Source organism: Corylus avellana, chromosome 1 (assembly GCF_965113065.1).
Source record: "Corylus avellana chromosome 1, dhCorAvel1.hap1.2, whole genome shotgun sequence".
NCBI classification, from domain to species: Eukaryota; Viridiplantae; Streptophyta; class Magnoliopsida; order Fagales; family Betulaceae; genus Corylus; species Corylus avellana.
This window is the reverse complement of record NC_142490.1, coordinates 21,258,211-21,286,097: the sequence shown is the minus strand read 5'-3', so window position 1 is coordinate 21,286,097 and position 27,887 is coordinate 21,258,211. Positions and strand designations below refer to the sequence as shown.

The 27,887-nt window shown below is 37.1% G+C and overlaps 4 protein-coding genes and 1 pseudogene across 6 annotated transcripts; 2 read left to right on the top strand and 3 right to left on the bottom strand.

Moving 5' to 3' along the window:
• Positions 1-540: 540 nt before the first annotated feature.
• On the bottom strand, positions 541-1,549 carry LOC132168857 (chlorophyll a-b binding protein, chloroplastic). The gene has a single exon (XM_059579923.2). The coding sequence runs from the start codon at positions 1,467-1,469 to the stop codon at positions 675-677; it is 795 nt and encodes a 264-aa protein (XP_059435906.2). The 5' UTR covers positions 1,470-1,549; the 3' UTR covers positions 541-674.
• A 3,222-nt stretch (positions 1,550-4,771) lies between these two features.
• On the top strand, positions 4,772-5,696 carry LOC132171420 (chlorophyll a-b binding protein, chloroplastic). Its single transcript, XM_059582731.2, has one exon. The coding sequence runs from the start codon at positions 4,821-4,823 to the stop codon at positions 5,610-5,612; it is 792 nt and encodes a 263-aa protein (XP_059438714.1). The 5' UTR covers positions 4,772-4,820; the 3' UTR covers positions 5,613-5,696.
• A 328-nt stretch (positions 5,697-6,024) lies between these two features.
• On the bottom strand, positions 6,025-20,270 carry SS4 (starch synthase 4). 3 transcript variants are annotated; one of them, XM_059579921.2, is made up of 17 exons: positions 19,960-20,270; positions 17,544-17,778; positions 15,272-15,353; positions 14,072-15,164; positions 13,949-14,000; positions 12,255-12,377; positions 12,102-12,177; positions 11,843-12,027; positions 11,533-11,727; positions 11,388-11,459; positions 10,808-11,017; positions 9,648-9,773; positions 7,648-7,797; positions 7,238-7,299; positions 7,057-7,132; positions 6,611-6,828; positions 6,025-6,415 (listed from the first exon to the last, which is right to left on the bottom strand). In XM_059579921.2, exons 1-16 carry the CDS (start codon positions 20,091-20,093, stop codon positions 6,652-6,654), a joined length of 3,048 nt encoding a protein of 1,015 aa, XP_059435904.2. In that variant the 5' UTR covers positions 20,094-20,270; the 3' UTR covers positions 6,025-6,415; positions 6,611-6,651. The 3 variants fall into 3 exon arrangements, with proteins under 3 accessions (XP_059435904.2, XP_059435903.2, XP_059435905.2); XM_059579920.2 differs by having other exon boundaries at positions 6,025-6,828; XM_059579922.2 differs by lacking the exon at positions 19,960-20,270 and having other exon boundaries at positions 6,025-6,828; positions 15,272-15,331; positions 17,544-17,608.
• A 1,494-nt stretch (positions 20,271-21,764) lies between these two features.
• Positions 21,765-23,889, top strand: LOC132171132 (UDP-N-acetylglucosamine transferase subunit ALG14-like protein). The gene is made up of 5 exons (XM_059582368.2): positions 21,765-22,293; positions 22,368-22,507; positions 23,003-23,149; positions 23,261-23,320; positions 23,424-23,889. The coding sequence occupies exons 1-5, from the start codon at positions 22,113-22,115 to the stop codon at positions 23,598-23,600; spliced, it is 705 nt and encodes a 234-aa protein (XP_059438351.1). The 5' UTR covers positions 21,765-22,112; the 3' UTR covers positions 23,601-23,889.
• Positions 23,890-24,977: 1,088 nt separating this feature from the next.
• LOC132171509 (purine permease 21 pseudogene) lies at positions 24,978-26,787 on the bottom strand (annotated as a pseudogene).
• Positions 26,788-27,887: the final 1,100 nt, after the last annotated feature.

Below are 27,887 nucleotides of genomic sequence, written 5' to 3'. Positions count from 1 at the left end.
AACCTTTGACTTGTGCTTTAGAAAAGAAACTCAAACCTTTGTTAAAGAATTATAATATAAAAAATAAAAAATAAATAAAAATAGACAAAATAACACTCACCTCAATTTGAAGATATAGTCAATGATCCCCAAACATTTTAATGAACATAGTCAAGAATACCTTTACTTTACTTGTATAAACAGCTACCTTAAAACTAACTATTCTTTGCTTCTCATCCACACTATATGTCTAGAATCCCAACATAAATGACTTGACACCATTCATCAAATTATGCTTGTGAAGCTCAAACATATTACCCTTGTCTAAATGGCCAAGTTGCATATGCAACAAAACTGTATCATCATTATTTGATTATGCCGAAATGGATGTTGTAATACCACTTGGAACTATCTTGTTGAGTAACTCCTAAATTTTTTTACTTTCTCACCTTTATTACCACTAAATCAACTTTAACTATTTTCATAATCTAGATCGACTAAAGACAACATGATGATAAAAATAATGAGCTTTGGAAATATTCCAAAAGTAATGACACTCACTAAGAAAAAGCACTACATTTAATTCAAATTTTGTGCACAACTCCACGCCATTATTTATATATCACTCAATATCACTCCTACATTCACACTCAATTTTGAGGAGAAAAGCTTCATGGTGTCTCAACATCTCCAGCTCACTTTCCGGGGACGAAGTTTGTGGCGTAAGCCCAGGCATTGTTGTTTACAGGGTCGGCAAGGTGGTCGGCCAAGTTCTCCAACGGTCCTTTTCCGGTGACAATGGCCTGAACAAAGAAGCCAAACATGGAGAACATAGCCAATCTTCCATTCTTGAGCTCCTTCACCTTAAGCTCAGCAAAAGCCTCCGGGTCATCAGCAAGGCCCAATGGGTCAAAGCTTCCACCCGGGTAAATTGGGTCAGTCACCTCACCGAGTGGCCCACCAGCAATACGGTAACCCTCAACGGCACCCATCAAGATGACCTGAGTTGCCCAGATGGCCAGAATGCTTTGTGCGTGGACCAAGCTCGGGTTGCCCAAATAGTCAAGCCCGCCTTCGCTGAAGATCTGGGCTCCGGCCTTGAACCACACGGCCTCGCCGAACTTGACGCCGTTCCGGGACAAGAGCTCCGGGAAGACGCACCCGAGGGCTCCAAGCATGGCCCATCTGGAGTGGATGACTTCCAGCTCACGGTTCTTTGCAAAGGTCTCTGGGTCAGCGGAAAGCCCAGCAGTGTCCCAGCCATAGTCACCGGGGAATTCTCCGGTAAGGTAGGATGGGGGCTCACCGGAGAATGGGCCCAAGTACTTGACACGGTCAGGGCCGTACCATGGGCTGCCGGAGGAAGCCTGCTTGAAGGCTGTTTTCCTCATGGAGACACGTCCAACACCAAGCTCCGGGGTTGACGGAGCAACCTGCACCGCCTTGCCGGCAAATGATGGGGAAGAGAGAGCCATTGTTGAAGCAGCCATTGTAGAATTGAGGTTAGAATAGAGAAAGAGACAGCAATGCAAGGGAAGGAGTGATCGATGGGTGTTTGTGTTAAGACTTCACAGGCTTCATAAATAGGAGAGGGTCCTTATCTTAGGAGATCAATATCTGTACTCGTATTGGCTGTGAGATTTTAGGATTTTAATTTTATTTGTCCACTTGGAAGTTGCTGTACCACTCGCATCTCCACTTGGCAGTTGCTGTACATAAAATCTCTGGCCAGGCTGTGAGCACGTGGTCCCTCCAATAAGGGATTGCCACCTGTTCAAGCTACCGGATAGCATCATCTGTGACGGCATACTACTCTAATGTACAACCTCCATGCTACAAGCAAGTGGGTGGGAAATGGGAATCCTCGTGAAGGATATCAAGAGTAATGATACAATGCACGCCAGGAACAAAATTTTTTTTTTTATTATTATTTTATTATTTTTTTTATAAAAAAAAATTTGCTGCACAGGCGTGCTACGCACGCCGCGTGCAGTGAATCACGACTCGAATATCAATTATGTAAAATAGGAACAAGATTGAGTGATTAATTTTTTTTTTATCGATTTAGATTTTTGTTTTGGTCAAATAGTTATTAATCATATATATATATTTTTTTGAAATAATCAATGTTGTATATATCAATAAATCAATAAGATAGAAAAGATTATTCTAACCTAATAATATCCGAGATACAATCAGAAATTTCTTCCAACTATGTCTAATCAAAACCCAAACGTGCCACCAACTTTGCAAGACCATGCACTGCAAAATTAGTTTTTCATGTCCTACATAGCGAACCGCTCAGTGTGTGAACGTGCTTAACAACATTCTCAAATCCCTCACCAAATCGCCGATCCTACTCCAGTTTAGCTCTCCTGAATTCAACGTGTCCACCACTATTTTTACGTCACCCTCCAGGCAAAGATTCATCATAGTATTAGAACATCACTTAAAGTTAAGAGGAGTCTTAGAATAAAAACAAGATAATTAAATATAGAATAATGGTAAGATAATTAACTTCACAATGGGCAATCAATTTAAACTCTTTAGAATAAGAAATAATTTGTTTTATTCTTCCATCTCTCATATTTGCCAGGGAAATTAATATTTTTTTCTTTTCTAAAAATTTAAATTTCCAATTATTTAGAGCAATCGGTACTCTAGTGTAACAAGGAATTTGATTTGGGAAAAATCTACAAGTTATACAGTAATTTAATTTTTGTGTAATATTGCCGTTTATCCATCCCTGAGTACATGAACAGAATCTTATATATAGTCCTTTGGAAGTGGGCAGCAATGGAAAATTTGCATACATTATGCACTAATTTAATTTTAGGGGAAAATGCACATATGGTCCTTATGGTTCGAGATTTTGACAAGTAGCTTTCTATGGTTTAAAAAGTGACAAAACGCTCTTTAAGAATTTTCCCTTAAAAAAAAAAGGGGGGGGGGGGGGGGGGGACAAAATCTATTATGCGACACATTAGCATCAATCATATTATAACACGAATCACTTATAATAAATAAAAAATTCGAGGCACCCTTGGTTAATGAAAGTCGTTGAACACCCTTTGGATGGTATTTTTGGTTGATTCTCTAAAGGAGTGGTTAGTTTTGCTAGGATCGCATTCAGTTGGGTTCAAGACTTGGGTTCGACCCAATTGTCTTGAGCTTGTCGTGATACGTCAAAACTTGGGTTCAAGACTTATGTGATACGACAACATCAATCATGTTATAACATGAATCACTTGTAATAAAAAAGGAATAGTCAAGCCATCCTTAGTTACTAATGGTTGATTCTCTAAAGGAGTGGTTAGTTTTGCTATTCAGTTGAGTTCAAGACTTGGGGTTGATCCAATTGTATTGAGCTTGTCGTACAGTGAAAAATGGATTGGCGCCGGACTGTTAATCTCCTTTTCGCCAATTTCAATGGCACTAACTCCAAGAAGATTCTTCTTGATCGAGTGAATGATTTTTTTTTTAATTTTTTATAAGTGACACATGTCACAATATAATTAATTCTAACGTGACATATAACGAATTCTGTCACTTATTTATCTTTTAGATTAGGGACCTATTTGTTGTTTTTGCTTACTCCATTGAACGTTTTGTCACTTTTTAAATTTGTGACAACCCTAAACTACATGGACCAAAAATGTATTGTTTTCCTTAATTTTATTTCTTATTCAGATTTAAAAGTATAAGCAGAAAACAAAACAATTAATAGAAAAATAAGACAAATTGAATTAATATAATAGTAGAACTAAACAGCCCACATCTATGCCTGAAGAGGAATTCATTTGAGTTTTGACCTATTCGTTATAGCACGTGCTGCCATCTTAGACTATTATTGTTTTCTTCTGCAGATATTTTACACCAAAACTCCTAGCAGCCACTAAAAACATTTCCTTTTACTTTTTTAATTTGAAAATTATTTGATGGACACATTTGGTATTAATTCGTGTTTGCATGTCGAATTAAGATTGTGTGGAGACACGTATTTAAATTTTTTAATTTTAACTTACTAATTTTATGTTGAATTTTTGTCGAGTTTGCACGTTTTGTCAAACATTGTCATGCTTAAATGTCTCGTGTCAAGTTCAATTCATATAGTATCGAGACATGAAGCGAGCTTGCCATTAAAACTTGATTATTTTTGTTTTATGTAATTTAAATTTAGGAAAATGCTATATATTTTTTTAGTGTTTTTCTGGTAATTGTGATGTAATTTTTAAGATTACCGTTCAATTTGAAATTATCATTATTAACTTTTAATCTATTGATAATTTTAAAAGTCACGTCACAATTAAGAGAACATGAAAAAAAAACACTAAAAAAACACTTCACATTTCCCTTAAATTTACATGGTTCTCCTTGGTTGTCCATTCCTACCCACGTGAACATCACATCTTTCACAAAAATCTCTGTGGATGTGAAAAATCTCATTGCGTATATATCATATATGATATGAATTCGTCCTTATCAATAATTTTGCAGGCGTTTAATACTTTTCAACTGTACGTGTCAATAATCTACTGCTTTTGATCGGAAATATTCAGTTAGTCAAAAATCCAAATGGTGGTTGAGTTTTGCAATCTGAAATCCATACGTGGAATGTCTAGATTGGTTAGAATCTAGAAAGGAATCTGGGGAATTGGTGGATTGGAGAGGGCCACGCGGACAAATGAAGACAAATGCAAAATCTTGAACGCCCAATTGGATTCAAGATATAGATATGATCGGATAAGGAACCGAGCTCATAATCCAGTATAAAGTACCCGATTCCACCATCACCACCACAGAAAGAAGTCTAGCAACCGAGCTCACTCATTCATTCAACAATGGCAGCCTCAACCATGGCTCTCTCCTCCCCATCATTGGCCGGAAAGGCGGTGAAACTCTCCCCCTCCACCCCGGAGCTCGGCGTTGGACGTATCTCCATGAGGAAAACATCCTTCAAGCAGGCTTCCGGCAGCCCATGGTACGGCCCAGACCGTGTCAAGTACTTGGGCCCATTCTCCGGTGAGCCTCCATCCTATCTCACCGGAGAATTCCCCGGTGACTATGGCTGGGACACTGCTGGGCTTTCAGCTGACCCAGAGACCTTCGCCAAGAACCGTGAGCTTGAAGTCATCCACTCCAGATGGGCCATGCTCGGAGCCCTCGGGTGCGTCTTCCCGGAGCTCTTGTCCCGGAACGGCGTCAAGTTCGGCGAGGCCGTGTGGTTCAAGGCCGGAGCTCAGATCTTCAGCGAAGGCGGGCTTGACTACTTGGGCAACCCGAGCTTGGTCCACGCACAAAGCATTCTGGCAATCTGGGCCACACAAGTCATCTTGATGGGGGCTGTTGAGGGTTACCGTATTGCTGGTGGGCCACTCGGTGAGGTGACCGACCCAATTTACCCAGGTGGAAGCTTTGACCCATTGGGACTTGCTGATGACCCGGAGGCTTTTGCTGAGCTTAAGGTGAAGGAGCTCAAGAATGGAAGATTGGCTATGTTCTCTATGTTTGGGTTCTTTGTTCAGGCCATTGTGACTGGAAAGGGACCATTGGAGAACCTGGCTGACCACCTTGCTGACCCAGTGAACAACAATGCTTGGGCCTATGCCACAAACTTTGTCCCTGGAAAGTGAGCTCAGAAACAATGTGAATTTTCCTTTCAGATTTGATGTTTGTGATGTAAATTGTTTGGGAGATTAATGGAAACCATTATATGAGTTTTGTGTTCTAATTCCTGCACCTTGTTACTTTGACAATCTTGATAATAATAGCCAGGCTTAATAAGGTTCAGAAAAATAAGAGAAAAGAAAGGCCACAATTTTTATCTTATTTTATTAATGCGACATTGTCAAGCAGCTTTTAGATGAACCTTTAATTTAAATTTTTTTTTAAAAAAAAAAAATTCAAGAACCAAGTGACAGTATTACATCATTAAAATATAGGGAGAAAGATGTGGGATTTTTCTGTTTTGGTCTAGATGGGAAAAGTGTGGTAAAGAGGGGGAAGAACCTTTAAGAGGAAACTATAAACACATAAGATTGACAATAAATTTCTCAAATATGCATACCCAGAACATAATTTCATATTATTTTCCACAATAAATAATCTTGTGTAAAGCATTCATACATTTACCTCCTGTGATAAGCAGGTACACATCAAAAGTCAATCTAAAAGAATTAGAGAACATAATATACATCAACCATAACATGAAGGTTGCTTTTATGATAAATGAATGGTGTAAAAAGAGTGTAAGAAGAAGCTGGGGAAGCCGCAAGGAATGTGAAATCCACCAATAATGCAGCTTTACTTTAGCCTTCATCAAAATCATAATACTCTGTTTAATATCTCATGCTGTACACCTGCTTGCTAGCCGGGGTTTCCCACTTTAAACATATCTCTGCTCCACGTCTATATAGTGTTTGTTCCACAAGGCAAGCTTGCATGGAGAAGCGTCTTTTAGCTAAGACTAATGCTAGAAATCACATTTTTATTTTACAACTATCCCACAATGTTAACGTGCCAATCCTAACCAGCTGTTGGATTTTTATTTTATTTTTCTTTAACAAGGATTGGTTCAAGAATTAGTTGGAATTGGCATGTTGTAGGATAAAAATATAATTTTTAGCATTACCCGTTAGCCGAGGCAAAGTGAAAGATTATCGGCAGGCAAACTTAGGTCCGACTTGCAGCCCTTGCTCTGGCCACCGACTTCAGGTAAAGTTCCTCGTAGTGTGCTGATGAAGATTCCCAACTGAAATCCATATTCATGTCCTTCAGGACAAGCTGCTGCCAACTCTCGGGGTTATTAATGTAGAGGTTAAATGCACGTTCCAAAGCATTGTTAACTCCCTGTCAAAATAAGGATGCATTAGAACTAGTACCTGTAAAAGGAACATTTTTACTGAAGTGGACAACAATCCAGACAAGCGGAGGGAGGCAAAACCAAGCCTCTACCAGACTGGAGAAGCAAATTGCCAGCTCAAAGCCTCAAATATGGATGCCAGATTAAAGTACATAAAACACACATATACATACACAATACTACTCAAGTGCATGCCCATTATTCCACTCACTTACCTGTTCATCAGGAGTTGAAAATGTGAATCCGTTTCGAAACGCATGAGGTATCGTATCATCATCAACATCAAAAACACTGCAGAAGAAGAATATGACGGTTCAAATAAGAGTTTTCTGAAAGGAATAACCCTCAAATCACAATATGGTGACGTTATATTCAAGGAAGCACTGAGTAGCCCACCTGTCATTCAGACCACCAGTTTTTCTTACAATGGGTATAGAACCATATCTCATGGCTATCATCTGAGAAAATTTACAAGAATTTTTTGGGTAAGTAAATTTACAAGGAATTAATACAGCAAAAAAGTTCAATAACATATTAGGATTTGGACTCGGAGCCAGTACATTGAAATAACGTGTTTAGCTAGATATTTCTATGCCACAGAATGAGAATAGAGAAGAAATAGGTAAAAGTAACATCATCCATCCATTTTGAGAACCATCTTTCCAAGTTTCTGTTTTAAAATGAGAAGTACAGGGCTGTGCAACCTCTTGAGTTTTTCTCCATTCAGTACAATTTTATGAGAGAGTAATATGCTCAGGCTGTTTGCTGTTCAAGAAGTCTAGATTAGGAATGAGTGCGGATTTTACCTGTGTAAGGCCACAGGGTTCAAAGATAGATGGGATGATGAACATGTCGGATGCTGCATATATGGAATGGGAAAGGGATTCGTCATACTTCAATATCAACCGAATGTGATCATGATTCCGAAAATGGTTTGCAATACCCTCGAATTCCCTCTACAAAATTAAAAATTAATAAACAGAGAATAAGAAAAACATCTTTGTCAGTATAAAATTAAATGACTAAGTTGACTTATCAAACAGAGAAAGTGCACCAAAGGGAAAGAAGTCTTGAGCTTCTAATAAACAAATCAGTAGGTACAAAGAATACTTATAACCATCATGTGGAAGAAGCAGCAATTAAACTTCAATAGACAAGATAAATTCATTACCACATGGCAATGATATAGACATGGCAACTGAACCATTGGCTTTAAGTTTTGACAAAGTAAATACATATAACTTAAATGGATATTGAGACTAAGAGCGAACTATACCATGATACCCATTTTCAAAACAAAACTAAATCAGTTCACTCTGTATACTAATCAACTAAGATACATCAAAATGATGAGGAAAAACTGCAAGGTAATTGCCTGTCATGGGGTGCATCTTTACGACGCATACTTGATAACAGTTTCTTTATGTGCTACATGAACATGGACCAGTACTATGGATTTATTGGTGTATACTATAGAGTTATCTACAATGCTGTCTAGTGCCTACATGCACAGACAGCTGCACTTATTATAACGATCTTCAGAATTTAAAAAAGAAAAACAGTTTTCAGACCAACAAAACAAAGCAAAAAAAAAAAAAAAAAACCCAAAAAAGCCGCAAAGGAACTGCAAAAAAAAGGCGTTGGGGGGGGGGGGGGGGGGGGGGGGGGGGGTTGGGGGGGGTGTGGTGTGAGGGCATCCAGCCCACCTCCTCTCCCTGGCACCTTTTGTCGGTTTGCAGAGCTAGGGGCACAAGGGGTGGGTTTTCCCTCCTCCCGGGATATTCCCTACTCAGGAGGATAGCAAGTGGCTGATCAGCAAGCAACTTGTCACCTCCTCCCTAGAGCCCAAAACGGCGACGTTCACCATAACGGTGGACATTCCATGAACCTCCTCCAAGCCAATGGTCATCATCTAGCTCATGCATTCCTACCCTTGCCACCCACCATGCATATACGCCAACTCCATGCGTGACATGGTCAATGGTCATCTAGCGTGGGTCCCCATGTCAACCCCTTCGGCCTCAGTCTCTATCCCCTACCTCCACAACTAGATCCATCCAAGCTCCAATCTCATCGATTTGGTCCATAGTCTCAACCTTTGAGATTCAATCACAAACGAAGTCCAATTTTCAACACCTTGCGAAGGGGATGGGTCTCTAACCCCTATTCACCCGGAGATCCATCTGCAAGGGTGGATCACCGGTGGGGGAACACCAAGCCTCCCCCTTTCCGTCTTGTGGTAGAGTAGTGGGTCTCTCCCTACATTCCCTTTCTTTTTTTGTCCTTTTTAAAAAAAAAAAATTTATTTTATGTCAACTTGTTTTTACTCATGCATCCAACACACAACTTACTATTTTTCGTTTTCAAAACCAATTACCAAACGTTTTTTTCAAGGAAAAAAAAAAAAAAACAAATCTTCGAAAACCAATTCCCAGGTGTTTTGTTTTCGTCCCCAAAATTTCGAAAACAAGTTTTTGAATGCATAAAAACCAAAAAATAATAATCCAAACAAGCGCAAGTTCTCATCCAATTTTTGAGTGGAAGGAAGCTCCCGACTTGTAGTATAATTCTGAATTTTTCTTAAATACTTGATGGTCTTCATCCTGATTTTCCCCATAGTTAATTTTAAACTTGGATAAACAGTGTTAGAAGAACAAATAAAATATAACCAGGATTAAGCTCTCAAAGCTAGAAAAATAAGTCCTTCCTCTCCCTCAATTTTCTTTTGGGAGGAAGGAGTGGGGTAAAGGCAAATTGCAAATAATATGTAAAAAAAATTTAATAATAGAAGAAAAGTAAAACACACCTGAATATGTGTGACTGGGCTTGAGCCAAGAAGTACAAATTGTCCTCCCAACTCCAACGTTCGATATATTGCATGTCTAATAAGATGTACACCTTTCTGTGGCACCAATCTTGTTATGCAGCCTACCTATTAAATAACAGATTCAACAGAATCAAGTAAGAATTTGAGAAGCTTGACCAACTATAATCAACAATAAATAAAGAAATCATAGCCAATGTCTGTTTTTTTTTTTTTATTCTTCTAATTATCCAGTGGCAATATTAGACTACACAGTGGGAGGTAGCCTTCTCCCTCCCAAACCCTTCTCCATGTATTGAATCCAAGACCTTCCTTACAAGCCCAGTGGAAATTTCATTTCCTCAAAACGTAAAGATGATGCTACATGACAGTATATCGCCAAATAAGAGTATAACATACACACAGCATGGTCAGAAGAGACCTTTTTAGGTAATTAGTATGATATCTCAACCACTCCCCACAATAAAAGGAGAATTTAAATGCCTTATTAGTTATATAGAACAGACTTCTCTCTGTCAAATCATCACCATGGGTAATTGTTGCTTATTCATTCTTTTACTTATTTTTTGGTAAGCATTAACAGGGATTCTATAAAACCACATATAGGATCCTTAAATACAGTAACTTAACAGCAAAGATTTTGGGAGTGGAATCAATTTTATTCGTAAGTATATTGATAAGGAGCTGTTTATAAAGTAACTAAAAAGAAAGAAAATAAAATAGGAGAAGTTTCCCAGTCTAAGATATCCCAACAGCATTTCCAAAGCTTTTAGCTATTAATTTCAAATGGAACTTTCTGTCCTGATACCAAAATCAACTAAAAGCAGGGCATATATGGATACAGGCACATGTCTTAAGCCTCCGTGCTAGCAATGCTTGAGTATGCATGAATATAAAGATTAAAGGAAAGCTAGAAGGTTTATCCAGGATATAATACTTCTATAGGTGGCGAGGTGTATCATAAAACCACAGTTTTGGTGGGTCAAAATATAACTTTTTCAAAGGGTAACATATTATTGTTCCCATATTAGTGCTGAATATTAAAATTTAACAAATCTGAAATCTAGCCAAATGTGAAGACTTAATGTGACATGACGATGTCTTCTCATCATAAAACTAACCATTTGATAAAATAAAATTACCAGTGGTTTCCTGACAGCTGCAGAAGAAAGCCCTAGATGCCTTCTCATAGCTTCCTTATTTTCTGCTTTCCCTTGAAGATCATTGGCAGTGTACTGGATTTTGAGATATGTATCAGTGGCAGGATTCCATGTATCAGTATCGATTCCATTTAGAATTCCTATGAACTTTTTAGAGTGCAAATTAAGTGTTGAATGGAGACCTCTTCCTTCCTGTAAAACATAAGATAACACATAAGGCCTTCATGAACAATCAAGGATATTTAACCATGAAAAGCAATGAGAGTGATTTTGACACTAGCTTAAACAACATCTAGGCTGTTTTGTGTAAGACTCTCCATCCTAGTTATCTTGAATAAATTCGAAGCCGCAAACACAAATGCCACTCCATCATGTTATATAATACATAGCTTATTTCATTAGCTGATGTTAATGAAAAATAGATACGTTCTTTTTCCTCCTAAGCTTCTCAGCTGGGAGCCTAATTGTAATTATGACTATAGAAGCAATTTTTAAGTATTCTTAAAGAGAGTGAACATTTAAAGTAAATGCAGCAAAACCAATGTAAAGGAAAAAGTCATACCTCAGCAGTCCGCACCTCTTGTGCATAAGTAGGTGATACTGTTGTAACAATATTAGAAAATACAACTCCACCCTGAAAAATAGAATCTGTAAGAGGTAATGAAATAGTTGCATGTCTTGATAAATGAGATCAGTAAAATAAATACCTTAACAGGATTGACCCTATCATGTGCAGAGTGGTCCTGCATTCTATCTGGTCTATTAAGCTGATGGACATCAAGACCACAATATGCCAATTCTGAAGCAGGAGCAGTCCCTTGGTATTCAAAGTTGTGGCATGTAAAACATATTCTAGCTGAATTCAATCCTTTAGGGGCATATAAATCCCAATAAAGTGGTGCCTAAGAAAGCAAAACCAAAATCAATAATTCAATTAAAATAAATAAATATCTGAATGTGAACATCAGAAGCTCAAAGAAAGCATGAGTTAACAATGAAGATTGAACGAGTCCATACAACAAAAGCTGTCTGCCAATCATGGCAATGAATTATGTCTGGTTTCTTGCCAGCTTGAAGAAGAAACTCAAGTGCCACTCGGCTGAAAAATGAAAAACGTTTGAAATCATCGTGCTCGCCATAAAATTTCCCTCTCCAGAAGTATTTGTCAGGATGATGAGGCTCAATAAAATAAACAGGAAGACCTGCATGGTTAAAACTATAGTAAGTATGCCATGCTAAAATATACAATGCAAACAAAAACTATGAAATCCTTAACCTTCAACAGTGCCGACCCATATTTTGTTTTTGAATAGTCGGCCACCAAAGTATGACTCTACCACCACATCTAGGGCCTGCACAGATAATCAGGTCATTACCATGTTCATCAAAGTCAGGTACTTTCAAAAAATTTGCCCAAATAAAAACTCACCCTCAAATCACGAATTCGGTCGTATTGCATGCAATCATATTTTGGAAGAACAATTTCCACAAGGTGTCCCCTGTTCTGCAAAGCTTTACCAAGACCAGTCACAACATCCCCCAAACCACCAACCTATGAAAAAAACAACAAAGAATCTTGACTAAACAGTAGACTAGCAATAAAAATGAAGAAAAGAAAAAAGCAATATAAAAATTATATATAATAGTTTTTAGATGAGCACGGCAGATAAGATCCAACAGAGAGCATTTCTGGGGCACAAAGATATGAATACAAACAATAGATGGTAAAAGACAATCTAGAAGACCAAATGAAGCCAAAAACCCCCCCAAAAGCAATCACTAAGTATGATATTGTGATGAACCCAATAAAATTTCTATTTACTCCTCCAGATACGTCTATGAGATTTTCTGGGCATTTAGATGTGTGCATAAAATGGAAGTTATGACGTAACTGAGCAAATTGAATCCGCATGATACTGTTGTTCTAGGCAGCATTGCACTATTTCAGTGTAGATGTTTAAGGAAGTAGTGTATTTGATTAATGAGAAAAATTATGTCCAGAAAGTGAAAAACACTGGCGAAAGTGGCATCTTGGAATAATTGCACCAATACATGTTCCAAGCAGGACTTAGAATGGCAAGTGTACTGCAACTTCTTCTTTTACCCAAGGATGTCAACAACAGGCAAGAAGACCAAAGAGAACTAGAGGACACTGTTTTCATTGGTTTGCAAGGCTTCATTCATTATTAAAAAGTAAAATAAAAATCAGAGGCCCGTTCATTGCAGGTCCTTGCGGGACAGTCTCTCCTATCTCACACTGCACAAAACTTCTTACTAAGTAGAGAAGTTGTATCAGCCACACTACCAGGGAGCCAATTCTAGCCAGGCAGCCAGCAATTGAATATGGCATTTCACATCTTTACTTTATGTTGATACAAGAAATTGGTAATTGGATGGTAATTTGTATAGTTTTTTTTTAAAAAAAAAAAAAAAAAAAAAAAAAATTGTGAAAGAAAATTCTATAACCAAAACTGAGCGCAGTCCAGGATCTAAAGCACAGCTTTAAACCATCCAGGAAAAGGCAAATAATAATAATAATAATAATAATAATAATAACAATGATTTTAATAATTTAATAATAATAGTAATAATAAACTTTGAGGCTCTGGTTTAGTGACCAAATTGTTTTCTAGAAGGGGCCACTTAATACTGCTTTTCATAGAAAAGCATAAATAGACAAGGTTCAACCAAAGAGTGCAAACTAACCATTTGTCTAAACAATCACTCGATTACAGAATTCAGCCAGAAAAGAAGACTGCACTTCTGAACCTGAAAGCCATACTACAGGTGACATCATAAGTGCAATTAAGCATCTTATCAAAGAGGCTTAAGTGAAGCTGCAGGTGCTGTTACACACTAAAATAATTTGACATATGATGGCATTTCCAACTCGAGCAAGTTCCTTGAAATGTCCTTCAAATAGATGATACAACATTAGAGAGATTTTTTCCAATAATATGGATATATTTTAATGCTCGCAAATTCCTTCAAGTAATATTGCCTTTCTAAAAAGCAGTAGGTAATGTAATTCTAAATCAACATAAAATGAACTTCACTAATATTTTCATAAAAATCGAGTAAAAGTGACAAAAAGAAAAATGCATTACGCTAAGTTGAGTTCACCTTAGCAACTGGTGCCATCTCTGCTGCAATATGAATAACATATAATCCTGGACTGATCAACAAAGGGAACAAATTAAACAACAGCATAAATATTTGCTGCAAACAGTGTTAAATTATTAATACCATGTTGGCGATGACGACAGCCTGAGGAATGTAGTTATAGCCTCACGTTCATTCTTTTCCTTGCAAGCCATGAACGCATCACGAATTCTTCCATCTCTCTTCCACACCATTTCTCTCAAAAACTTTGCATCATCTGCTAATATTTTTTTCTCAAGCAACCACCCATCAATTATGAGCAATAAACGGCTCCAAAATTCCCGAGGCATGTCATCCACAGGTTCATCTAGTGCTCTTTTCTTGCTTTCTTCTTTCAGATTATTGAGTGTCTCTTGAAATTCCTTCACTGATTCTTGATATAATTGAACATAGGAATTAATTTCTTCATCTGAACTTTGAAGACGGTCCTCCAACAGTTTGATCTTTTGTTGCATTAATTCATAATATTGTTGCAATTTTTCTGACGAAAGCTTATAGACATTAGCTTCTTCAAGGGATTCTTCCAGTTTGTCAACCTTCTTTCGGAGCTCCTGGTTTTGCTGCAATACTATAATAGCCTGATCTGCCTGTGTGGTTGCCTTATCTAGCAAGACTTGTAAATTTTCTACCTTCTCCCACAAGTCCTTGTATTCAACTTTCAGAGTAGAGAGTTTAGAAACATCTTCCTGAGAAACGGACAGTTTAACCTCCAAGTCTTTCAGGGAAGATTCCAACAATAAGCGCTCTCTTTCGAGCATAAACACACGCTCATCTGTGCTTTTGACATCACCAAGCTCAGCCTTGAGTCCTTCTATATCGTTCTTCAGGGAGATATTTTCTTCCCTCAATGAACTAAGCTCCTCGCTAAGAGATTTAACACTATTATCATGTAGTACAGAGGCTTCATGATTCAAAAGTTTTTCATGATTATTGTACAAATCAAGCTCATTTCTTTCAGTAAGACCCCTGTGAGCCAGCTCATTCCGCAGCTTATCTAACTGATCTTCCAGGAGTTCCACACGTATCTTCTCTTGGGCAGCAATTTTGATCCGAGCATCAGTTTCTGCTAGTCTCATCTCCAAATCATTAATCTCTCCCTGAAGTGCCTCCTTCTCAACGACAGTCTTTTCAACATCTTCAAGCGCACGAATCCGAACTTGATTGAGAAGAAGGATATCTATAGCAAGAACAACAGCAGACATGTATTCAACGTAAATTGATACAAAGGCACTAAACTAGAGACACATAGTGAAAGGACTTAAAAGTGTGTAGCAGACATCCTACTTTTCTCTGCATATCTTATCATGCCAACCAAATCCTCAGGTTGAACACCTGAAAGTTGCTCTGCACCATCCACGTTTATAGCCTGTGAGACAACCAAAGGATAATAATAATAATAAATTTCGTCTAATTTTCCAATGATTCCTCAAATTGAATAGCCAATAAGAGGAAAAGAATACAGACTTCATTAAAAAGTACAAACTCGTGATCTAATAGAAATTATAGAAAAAATAACATTGTTATCCACTTGAGAGAGAGCAGCAAACCTTATCAGTTATCCCAACAATTTAAGGCATTTACAATACCCATATTTTCCATCTAGCAATTTATAGACCATAACTTTCAGTGCATATACTCTTTGAATTGGGTAAGTTATCTCAGTATACACATTTGAATATAGACAAGAATGCACAAACAAGAACCGCCAGTACAGCTCTTGTGTTTCCACTTCATTTGTCTCAATTCATTAATTTCAAAAAGAATATGTTGATCACTCCAGTTCTTTCTACGGATATCACCAATGATCAGATAAGTGGGAAAGCATAGTTACTTTTGGGATAATACACCAACTCTCCACGACCTGACACATCTTTCTCACTTACCCCTCCGAACTACCAAGTGTCGCATTTAACCACCTCCAACTATCATTTCTATGCAAAGAGCCCCCTCAGAAAGTGAGGACGTTCTGCCCCACCTAAGTGGTGATTCGGGGGTGGCCAAAGCACCCCCAAATACGATTGGGGGTTGCTGAACCACCTTCGCCACCCCTGAAACCACTTAGAGGTGGATCGGCCACCCTTAAGTGGTGATTCAGGGGTGGCCAAACCACCCTGGTGAAGGGGTGCTTTCATCATTTCAGGTCAAAACAAGCACATGCATGTCATGTGCTCCTTTTCCCATCGTATTTAACATCCTATAATAACGAAGAGGGCTCTTTGCATAAAAATGTGAGTTGAAAGGGTTTAAATGCGACACTTGGTAGTTTGGAGGTATAAGTGAGAAAGGGGTGTCAGTTTGTAGGGGTAACTGTATTTTCCCCTTACTTTTTCCATAATGTTGGGTTAATTTATTAATAGTGAAAGAAGGTTCTGGTTCTTACCCTTTCCTATACCATCCTGTCAACCCAACATGATGTTATAACTCATTCAACGAATTGTAACAATGAAATAGAAATGTACAGTTCTAGAAGTGCAAAGTTGTGCACTGCGATTGAAATTAAAGACTACTAATGCTTCCATGGACTTAACCAGAAAAATCTGTTGAGAGACAGATAAAGCCATCCTGAAACCATAGAGATATAAAAGAGTTACCTAAATTAAACTATACAAGAGAATTGGATACAGCATCCTCATCGAACAGATACAAAGATAAGAATACTTAATAGTGCAGATGCACAATATTGGAGTATTAATTAAATAATTAAATTTACCCGTTCCTATCAACTTTCCATGATAAGTAGTGGTTTAACATAGTATCAAAGCAAATGTTGAATTCGAATCCTAACTTTACAGTTCACCCCCATTTCAATTAAAATATTTCACATGTTGTCTAGTCCTACACGCGATATTGATTAAATTCACTCATTCCTATTAACTTAAGCATTTGGGATAAGTGGTAGTTTAACATATCAAAGCTGAGAAAGCATCACAAACTGAACAAGGCAATGACCAAATCAGGAAGTAATAAACAAAAATTTTCCTGTTACAAACCACAAGTGGAGAGGCACATGATTTGTGCCTGAGCATTATGAGATTATCTATAGGGAAAATTTGTCTTCATAGTTTATAGAGAATATTTGTCTTCATACATAAACATTAGACATAAAAGAACATTTTGCAGGTTCATTTTCTTACCAATTTAGATTGGAGAAAAAAGTCAAATGTAGGATAATGTCAAAAAATATCTATCTTGGAAAGTAGAGCATATTAATCTAGGTATATTTCTATTGAAGTCCAAATATTTGAGTTACCCCCCCCCCCCCCCCCCCCCCCCCACCACACACCAGAAAACCCTATTTGAAAGTGTTGACTACCTCAGCAATGAAAATTTATCAAGGTTGCTCATAGTCCAAATGCTGGGTTGTCAATGAATTAACACTATTTACTCTTTATTTATCTCCAATTAGTTTTCTTAATTCACCAGCAAGAATCCCACCACCTGGTAAAGAAAAGAGAGAGAGAGAGAGAGAGAATATATATGCACACACATAACTGAGCAGTATAGTCCAAACCCAGATTATTAATTTCGTTTTAAAAGTCTTGGTGAAGGACCATACAGATTTTTGTTCATCAGGAACAGTCAGGTCACTCAACTCCTTTTCATCAATATGCTCCACAGCTATGTCCATGTCAACATCATCATCGGAAATGATTTCCTGACTTAAAATTGGGACATTAATTATTGAATCAGCTTCAGATTCAGACTCCTCATCACCATTTAGTGGGAAATCTGCTGTTCTTGGAGGCTGTTCATGAGAGGCTTTCTTCAATTGTTGTGTTTTATGCTGGGAACTGCATGTACGTAAGATATAATCAGGTTAGTGTAAACTTAATATCAAAGTTTAAGGTACAGAATTCGCTATCCAAAGATATGATGGACTCAAGATACATTATACAGGAAAAGAAAAAATAAAAACGTAAAATGAGAAGGCTGTTTTCATTGTCAAATTTACTAATAATATTAAATTAAGGAAAAAGTTCTTTCTTTTAACCAAAAATCAAAATATCATGACCAGAGCTGGAAACTTTGGTGAGAATTTATGAATGCTGTAAAAGAAGCGTCACCCTCATGTTCATAATACAAGAAAATTGATTCAAATTAATGACAAGTTTTCTAGGAATGTCAATCTAGAAAATAGGCACATAGTACGTGCCTCATCAGACAACATTTCCTGATTTTGTTTTCAACTCAAACAAGAAGAGCAGCATTCAAATCAGAAGACATGGCACCCAGCTCATATTATGACCATTGCCACAAAATTCATCAACAATGGATGCTGGGAAGCACCAAGTTCATTCGGTGCTATAATGTTTTCCTAATTGTGCATGAATATTTGTATGTAAGATCATATGCTAAAAGGCAACTTAGAGTTGTATTAATATTCTAGCAATCCTTGAATAAACGTTTATCAATCAGATTTTATCCCATCTTGGTTAAAAACAAGTCAACCTAAGGGTAATAAGAGGACAAACGTTGAGGAGTGTGAGGAGTCTAGTAGAACGGAGAGCTACTCCATCACAACTTATGTGGTGTATTTGGATTGAAAGCAATAAGAGGGCTTTTGAAATATTCCATGGGATATAGTCAGCCTTTCTTAAAGTTCTATTCAGCTGAGTGTCAGTCCATCCGTCACTCTTATAAGACCTCTTTCTTACTTTCTCTTTTTGTCCTTAACTTGGGCATCAAATTGTTTATTTTTATTTTTTATTTTTTTTACTTTAAATGTTTTGGTGATCCCATTTGTATCCTACTTGTGTACTTGGGTTATGCCCCCTTATCCTCTTTTTTTTTTCAATACTTACTTATTACTTATCCAAAATTTTCTTTTTCAAAAATAAAAATAAAAATAAAATAAAATAAAATAAAATAATAAATAAATAAAAGGAAGAAGGGGGTTAAGAGTTTATAACCTAAGGGCAATACAAGCTCATATACCTTGAGATCTAGAAGGCCTTCAATGTACACAATAGCATACAGAAAATTTAAATCTTTGTGGAACAAAATAAGCAGTAATTAGTTTGGATATTGTGATGCATATTGTTTATTAAGCAGGAAAAATAGCTTTAATTCAAAGGAATCCAAATTGATTCAATGCCAAAGAAATAAGACCATATGTAAGCAAGTTCTGAAAATTGAAGATTTTGAAGTTGCCCCATAAGTAACTTATGTCCACTTGACTAAGCAATATCCTTAACTTTTGGTTCAACTATTATACTTTTTCTAGAGTCATAGTTTCAAAATAATGATAGACAATCGATCTTATACCCACTCGGCCACTCCCTATTCTTTCTAGAGTCATATTTTCAAAATAATGATATTTTCCCTTTTCCCCCCTTTCAGCACTTATCCATCTCCGTGAGCATTCTCTGTCCTTATTCTCATTTTGAGCAATCTCTTGTAGCTTATTAAAACATGTCCAGTGCTATTTCTATCTAGCCTTGACACTCATTTACCTCAATCTCTTGACCTAACTACACTCATTTAAAAGCAGTCAAGAACTTAGGTTCCACAAACCCAAAGGTACAATATTTAAAGAAGGAACGCATAGATAATTTTCTAAATTGGCTTTTTTGGATCTAAAATTATATATATATAAAGATATTCATCAAGATTCTTGAGAGGCAATAGCTCTAGCAGTGGCATATCAGCTTCAAAAAGGGGAATTCCGAAATGTATTGTACTTTGCGCTTTCACACACCATCGCCATAATTCTATGGCCAACGAAACAAAGAACAAATAAATCAACCATTATCCAACTATTCATTCAAAACCCACGAAAAAGCACCCAAATCCAATTCCCAAAGAACCATACCCATAAAACAAAAACTCAATTTATAAGACTAAAACTATGATTAAGAATCATCAAGCAACAGAACCAAAATCAAACACGCTTTCAATTACTAAAACCAAAGAGAAAGTACAGTAAAAAACAAGAAAACTGAAGATGACCAATAAGGGGCGAGAGAGAGAACCTGAGATTACGCTTACGCATTTTACAGGAAGCAGGAAGCAACCGCTGAGGCACGAAAAATCGCACGCTCATATGCTTGCAGGTGAGTCCGCTAATTCCGTTGCTCGCAAAAAAAGTTGATAGCTTGGCAGACATTTTCACTCCAATCAAAAACTATCTGTCTGTGCGCGGGTGTGTAAGAGAAAGACTTCGCAGCAAGCAAGAGATAGAACAAATGGTTTCTTCGCCACCACGACTACTCCGCACGGAAAAGGATCCTCTCCATTTGTTTCCTACTCAGCACTGGGCATTGTTACCGTAAAAGTTGGCATATGAGTATATGGTTGATTGTAAGGAGTGTCTGGCATCTTTGAGAATATGTGATCGTACGTGCGGGTCTATGTGTCATCATAACCTTATCTAAATCGAGCGGCTTATGTGACTGTTTTGGGTCGAATGATTCTTTTGTTTTGCTTATTTAGTTTTGATTAGATGAACGGTGATTGATCAACCTCGAAAGACAAGTATAAATGCTATATATTACACAATTATCTCACTCCTAAACTCGTTAGCAGATTAAATATATTAGCCGAGTCGAACCTAAATCTTCTTAATTTCTTTTAAAACGAAGAGAAATTAATCACTTATTTTATAAGGATAGAATGGTCATTTTACTTTTTTTTTTTTTTTTTTTTTTACCATTTTATCCTTGTGAAATGGAGAACCAGCTTCTCTTCATTTCAATTTTGTCACACATGATTATGATTTAGTTAAGATAAAAGTTAAATAAGTCATGAATGAAATATATACGCTTTGGCTATGTTTGGCAATGGCATGTTAGTCCTCACCTGTTATTATAGTAAAAAATAATAATGTTGAGAGTTTAACTCTATGATGAATAGTGAATGGCTTTGGTTTGGCCATTGCCAAACACACCCTTTCAGCTAGATGTTTACTTGATATTTAAGAAGTGATAGACTGCATCCTGAATTCAGCTAGATGAGCATGAGAAAAGATCATAAGAGTGTGTAGGAGAAAACACTTACGTAAAGACAAAGAGTTATGTGTTGTGGCGAAGTGCAACTTGGTTTTCCTAGCTATATAAACATAAATATATGCTTCTCGAGGCTTCATCGCTGCCAAGCTTTACGCTAGAAGCAACCTTTAAAATATTATTATTATTATTTTGAATCATAACAAAATTCTTAAAAGAAATAAATAAATAAAAGCAGCCCAATACGCAGCCGAATGAGGATGTATCAGCCACCTAAAACTAACAAGGAGGTGGCGGGCTCCGAAGCGATTTGACTCATTCCGAATTTTTTAAAATATGAAATTGTCATATTTAAAATTTGAGTAATTAATTACATTTAACAGTATAAAAAAATGTAAATGTTTGTGTGTTATTGAGACAAGTGAGTTTAACATGTTGAAAACTAAAATTACTTGTATTGATAACACAAATTTTTTGCATTTATTTGGACGGTTAGATATAATAAAGGGCTCAAATTTTAAAAGTTAAAGAATTTCATATTTTAAAAAATATGAGGAGATCTCAATCAACTCTCGAGCCACCCCATCCGTCCACCCCTTCCATTTTGATGGTTGAATCACTAACTAGAATTATTTACAAACTAATTTATAGTTAATTCATATAAATCAGCCTAATAAAATGACATATTTTTAAAATATACGAAAAATACATGCTTTTTTATAATGTTATTAAAAAACCATGTAAATTTTGTAATAATATTTTATGTTTTGAAAAGTTATTGAAAAGAGTTTTCATTCATTTGAAAAGTGAAGGAGGTTTTTTGAAATTTTTTCTAAACGGTCGTTAGAAAATTTGGGTACATCCCGATCCGGCAGGGGAGACGCGACGTGAAAAGAAAGCGGCGGACCGTTCACGAGACTACGAGAGATGTAGGACCAAATACGGACGGCCCAGATGTAACCGGACCATCCAAAACAAAAACGGACCCTACCAGAGTGAATATTCGCCCACCAAACGACCCAAATTCCCCCCGACGAGTCCTCCACCAAGAAAATCACAGACGGACTGGCATCCGATTGAATTTTTCAGATTCGCTGTTTTCACTGGTCCTCTGCGATTGTGGATTTGATTCTTTGAATTTCGTGGTATTTTTGTGGAGCGATTTCTAATTTGTTCGCACAATGGACGAAGGCAACGGCTGCTGCTTCTCCATCTTGGCTTCAAAATTCACCGTCACTTTCGTCACGATCAGCCTCACCTTGATACTGATTCGCGTGCTTTACGTTATCTACCGGAGTGGCAAGCCTCTCTTCCGATCCAAAGCTCCGAGAGCTCTCAGAACACTCATTGTTTTAGGCTCAGGTGAGTCAATGGAGCCAGCTTTGATTTCAATTCACAATGGAAATGCTTATTGGCTTGTGTTTTTGCCGTTGTAGGGGGTCACACGGCGGAGATGCTTAACCTGTTGTCGGTGTTGCAAAAGGAGAGGTTTAGCCCCAGATTCTATGTCGCCGCTGCGACCGATAATATGAGCCTCCAAAAAGCTCGCACGCTTGAGACTTCCTTGGCTGATGAGGTACATAGTGATAGATTGCTCTGCACTTTGGTGTTTTTCACTCCTACAGTGCTATGTGTTATCCTGGTATTGAGTCTTTTTCGATAGGGTGTATTAACAGCTGTATTGTAATCTTTTGCTGGATTTGTTGAATGCGTAACACAATCTTGTATCAAAATGGAGATTTCGTGTTGTTATGTGCTTGTGTTTGTAACTTGTATCGTTTTTCATCCAGTGTCTCTAGGGGTTTATAAATCACGACGTTGATTTGCATTTCTTTTCCTTGAAAGTGAAATGTTGTAAAGAAAAAGGAAAAAGGATGAGACTTAAATGAGTTAGAGTGCAGAATCCAAAGGGCATAGTTTGCTAGTGATTCTCCATTATTGCCATAAGGAAGTATGCAAATGCTGTGCTTCTCATCGAGAGTTGGATCCATACTGCATTTGCATTTTAGTTTCGAATGATTGTTGCGGGTTTGTCAATGAAAGTTTCTTTTTTGAATGATTTCTAATGCAGACTGGGGTCAAAGTGGAAGAAACTGCTCAGTTCATGCAGATCTATCGAAGTAGGGAAGTTGGTCAATCATATTTAACCTCTGTTTGGACAACTTTAATTGCTACAGCTCATGCACTCTGGATAATGTTTAAAATCAGACCCCAAGTGGTATTTTCTTTTCCTTTGTTTATACTTCCATACATGTGTGTTTTGGGCACTACATACATTATGAATCTAATTATTAGATCATAATTTGTAATCAACTTTGTATAACCTCAGATTCTCTGCAACGGGCCAGGGACTTGTTTTCCACTATGTGCAATTGCATTCTTTTTCAAGGTGCGGATGCACTCCATTAAGACTTTTCCACTGTTGATTTGCTTGTCTATATTTTTCAATTATTTAAGGTTATATTATAGTTCATCCTTAACCTCAAGTGCAGGTAGTGGGGATTAGATGGTCATCAATTTTCTATGTTGAGAGTATAGCAAGAGTGAGAAGACTTTCATTAAGTGGGTTGCTTCTTTACAAGTTACAAATAGCTGATCAGTTCTTTGTGCAATGGCCACAACTACAGGGACAATATCCACGGGCTCACTATGTTGGTTGTCTCATGTAGTTGATTGAGTTCAGGTGCTGACATTGGTATTTTCGCTTCAACCTCCAAGTTTTTGCAATGCAGTCAACATTGTCAAAGTGTAACTATAGCACAATGTTTTATTTCTCCAAGTACAGTTGCTCATGTGTTACTTAAGCATCCCTTGGTGTAACTATACCTCAATGTTTTAACTATAGCACATTTTAAATTGTGTGGTGAATCCCAGCCATGCAGAAGAGAGAGAACTACTTATCACTGTAAGTTAAGATAAACCTGAGTTTTGATAAATTTATGATTTTGGTTTACATAATGCCAGTCATTTTCGGAAACAAAGAACTATTCTGCCTTGCTTTAGGAATTAATCCAGACGCTCTTTGCTTTAATATAGACTGATTGAAGTAGAGAGTGATGGGGAAATTTTTGTCCAAAATCTAGTCACGTCCTGTTGTTATCACACACAACTTTCATTATTCTCTTCCTTTGGCGATCTGTCTTCCTCTTCTGATGTTACATTTCCCCATGTTTTTGAATAATCTAAGAACGCACCCATATTAAATATCCTGCTGACAGTTTAATTCCTTGCTAATATGAATTTGCTAGTTGAACAAAAGAAAAAAGAATCATTTGGCAGTAGGACATTTAAATAAAATGTGCTTCGGCATCGTAGATCAGATATTTAGGCTGCTGATATCTCAAAACGCCAACATTTTTGTACCGTAGTTGTGTATCAACATGCAAAGTTTGTAGTTACGATAGCACTAGAGTGAAATTGCATCTCTGCCAAAATTTGCGTATCTATTATTGCAATAAACAATTCAAGCTTTTTTTTCTTTCAATTTTCTCAATTGTTTTGATTTAACAAAATTTGACTGAGGTATATGTTTTGAGAGAGGGTGGAAAATACATTTCTGTCAATTAGTCTTTTGTGAGGGGGCTGTATGGTTGTAAATGTGCTTTCATGGTTCTTTCTCTAGTAATTCTTTCTTTGATTTCTTTGATTGTATGGGGAAATCAGTGTAACATATTCTCTTTTTGGTGTTTTTGTCTTCCAACGTTTAAGAAGACTTTGTATATGGCAAAATATTTGTAGTAGTTATCATTTGTGATGAAGAATTTAACAAATTCTTACCTAAGTTTGACTTGAAAATTCTTTTTATTGTTATATTTTACCTTGGGCCATATATGCTATTGCATAATTTTCCATAAACCTATGTCAGTTTTGACTTTCCTTTTGCCCTCTAAGCTTCTTGAACAAAACCATGCTACTCTTTCATGTCATAGTAATTGGCCAATCATCTTGATCTTGTTCATGGTCACCTGCTGTAGAAGAGGAATAGAAAGGAGAGGGGAGGGAGGGGGGTTGGGGGGGGTGGGGTGTTGGGGGGTGTTGTTTAGCTGTTTTGCCAGTTTGATGATTTAACATAGCATCTTTCACAAGGCTGTTTTGCCAGTTTGATGATTTAACATAGCATCTTTCACAAGGCTTGCTATCAATCGCCCTAACATCTATCCAAACTGGGTGACTAGTTTGGAGAGAAATGAGCGCGTTTATATTTACTGGAGTCTTACAATAATTTCGGAGATGAAATAGACAAAATTGTTTTTTACACTTTATGTGGAGAAATAAAATGACTAGGGTTTTACCTACATATTTTGGTGTATGGATTTGTACATTGAAACTTTCCCATTCGTGGCATTGAAATAAAGGAGCGGAAGGACCAAAGTAACTTCAGTGCTCATAAGTTTGGACATTTTCTTCAGTTGAAAGTGGAACTTTTAAGTAGATCTTCTTAAACCCATCTTGTTCATCAATAACCTCTTTCAACAGGGGAAGCATTGAAATTTCTTTGACATCTCTATTTTCAGCCTTGGACTCAGAATCATCGAGATAGTGCTGATAGAAATATGAAATAAAGCCCCAAATAGCCAACACCATGGCAATCACCTTTACCCCATCCATCTCGTCATGGAAGAAGATCACTGCTAGAACTGGAATAACTGGCAAACCCAGAGCACTTATGACATTGGAGAACAGGGAAGACACTTCATGTATCAATCCTACTGTACCAATAGTGAAAATCTGCCAAGCTATAGCTGCCCAAATCAAAGTACTGACATAAAGAAACTTCCCCAGTTCAAAGTCTTCCATCTCTCTCTTTAGACCTTTCCAGTCTCCACTAGCAAAAAGCCCCACCAGGGTAGCACAAGTTGCAACCAGTGACTGATAGATTATCATTTCCAAAACCACTGTAAATGTTTCCCTTTTCAAAACCTTTTGGAAGGAGAGCTGTGTAAGGGAAAGCGTCAATCCATACCCAGCAGATGCACCAACGGTGCATAAGAGTCCAACTTCATACGTTTTGTTAGATTCTCCATTGGGGTTTGTGGAATTGGTTTGAAATACAAGCAAGGTGGAGGAGATGGTGAGAAGGACCAGAGAATTGATTATAAAAGGAGTGAACTTCTGTGAATTAAGGAGGAAAGAGAAGAAAGCATTGAAGGTCAACTGGGATGCACAAATAAGTGCAAATGTAGATACTGAAAGGTACGAAAGCCCAATTGAATACATCATGCTGTCTGCTGCTAGAAATACACCAAAAGAGGCATAAATCAAGGCAAGGACTAAGGCGCATGGCTGGTTCCTCTGGATGCTGCTTGTGGTAGGGCTTTCAGGAAGAGAGATACAATAGTAAGGAATGAGGATTGGAAACCCTGCAACTTGCACAAGTGTTGCCACCCATTTGCTCTTTCCACCTTTGTTGTAGTACAGTCTTCCCAAGAGCATAGCTGCAGATTGGCCAGAGAGGACAAAGAGTGTATAGATAGTTATCCGGAGCCACCACATAAAATTTCTGGATTGAGAGATTGTTGATTGATTGGCAGCATTGATATACTCAGGCGAGGTTGCTTCTTTGGCTTCTTGAACTGGTAAGAACATGTAAAGGGATTACTGCAGGATAGACATTTCTATCTTATGAATTCCTTTTGATCTTATATTGATTTCATCCGAATTAGTTTGTCAACAAGCATACTATTTTTTAGCAGTATCAATAACTATTCACAGTGTTCTTTTTATTCTGAAAAATTGAGGGTCTTCCGCCTAAGTGGATTGCACTTTATTTGCTATCTTAATGTTTCAGTGCTTTACTGGCTAACTGATCTTAATCATAAACATTGATATACATACTATACAAAAATAAATTATTTTGTGGCATTTCAGGTTCTTCAGTTCCCATTTTGTGTACCCCCTTGAGTACTAAGTTTAGCTGTACTACAACTACAAAGCATGAAGCATGAGTAGGGACTGAGAAATTTGGTGCCATATCACCCAAATGCTGATTTTGACGCATTAGTGCCTGTACATATGAATGATTATTTCTGGTTATTAAGCATATATCTGTAAGAAACATGTTAGTATATACACTTCTTATATATTAAAAAAAAAAAAAAATTATTATGAGACGTTTGTTTTCTCTTGATCTAAAATAGAGGCAAATAAAAGGTTATTAAGTTTATTTCTTGTTTCATATATAGGCGATTCTGAGGTGATTCATGTGCTATAATGTTATAGTGGTAGACAGTTTTGATAGTATCCATCTAATTGCTAATACTTTGATTTAAGAACTACTAGGGAAGCCTTTTGTGCTAAAATCATATCAGGGTTCCATATTCAGGTGGGTTTCTTTTCTTCTCTAATCTTTACATGACTAGAAAAATCTGACTTACCCGAAACCTGGAGCTGCAGATTTTGTGCTTGTCCCATGTTGGAGGTGAAGAATTTAAAAGATACAGAGAGAGAGAGAGAGAGAGAGAGGCATATAAATTGCGTTTTAATATATATGGCTGGTGATGGGTGTCCTATTCCAGTGATGTTAGGCCTTATTCCACAAATAACACGTTATTGAATCATTTTAAATATTGACAATTACAATTGCATCATTTATATTTCTTGTTATGACCTCACAATTAATTGGGACAAGGGCATCTGTTACTGCTTGTGTTTGTTAGTTTGTCATTCCCCACAACTAGAGTGCTTGTTTCCTTTCTTTTTTGTTTTTTGTTTTTAATCAAATTAGCTTCAGATTAATTTATTGAAGCCTATCTTGTTCATCCAATTTTGTACCCAAAATAACATAAATCACTCACCATTCAATGCCTAACCTCTTTCAATGTGGGAGCATTAGAAACTTGATTAACATTTCCATCTTTACTCTAGGAATCAAAATCATCGAAGAAGTGTGGATAAGCAAGCCATTTGTTGAGCCATTCACTCAGCCCTTCATAGAACTAAAGCTTCATTCCTGTAAG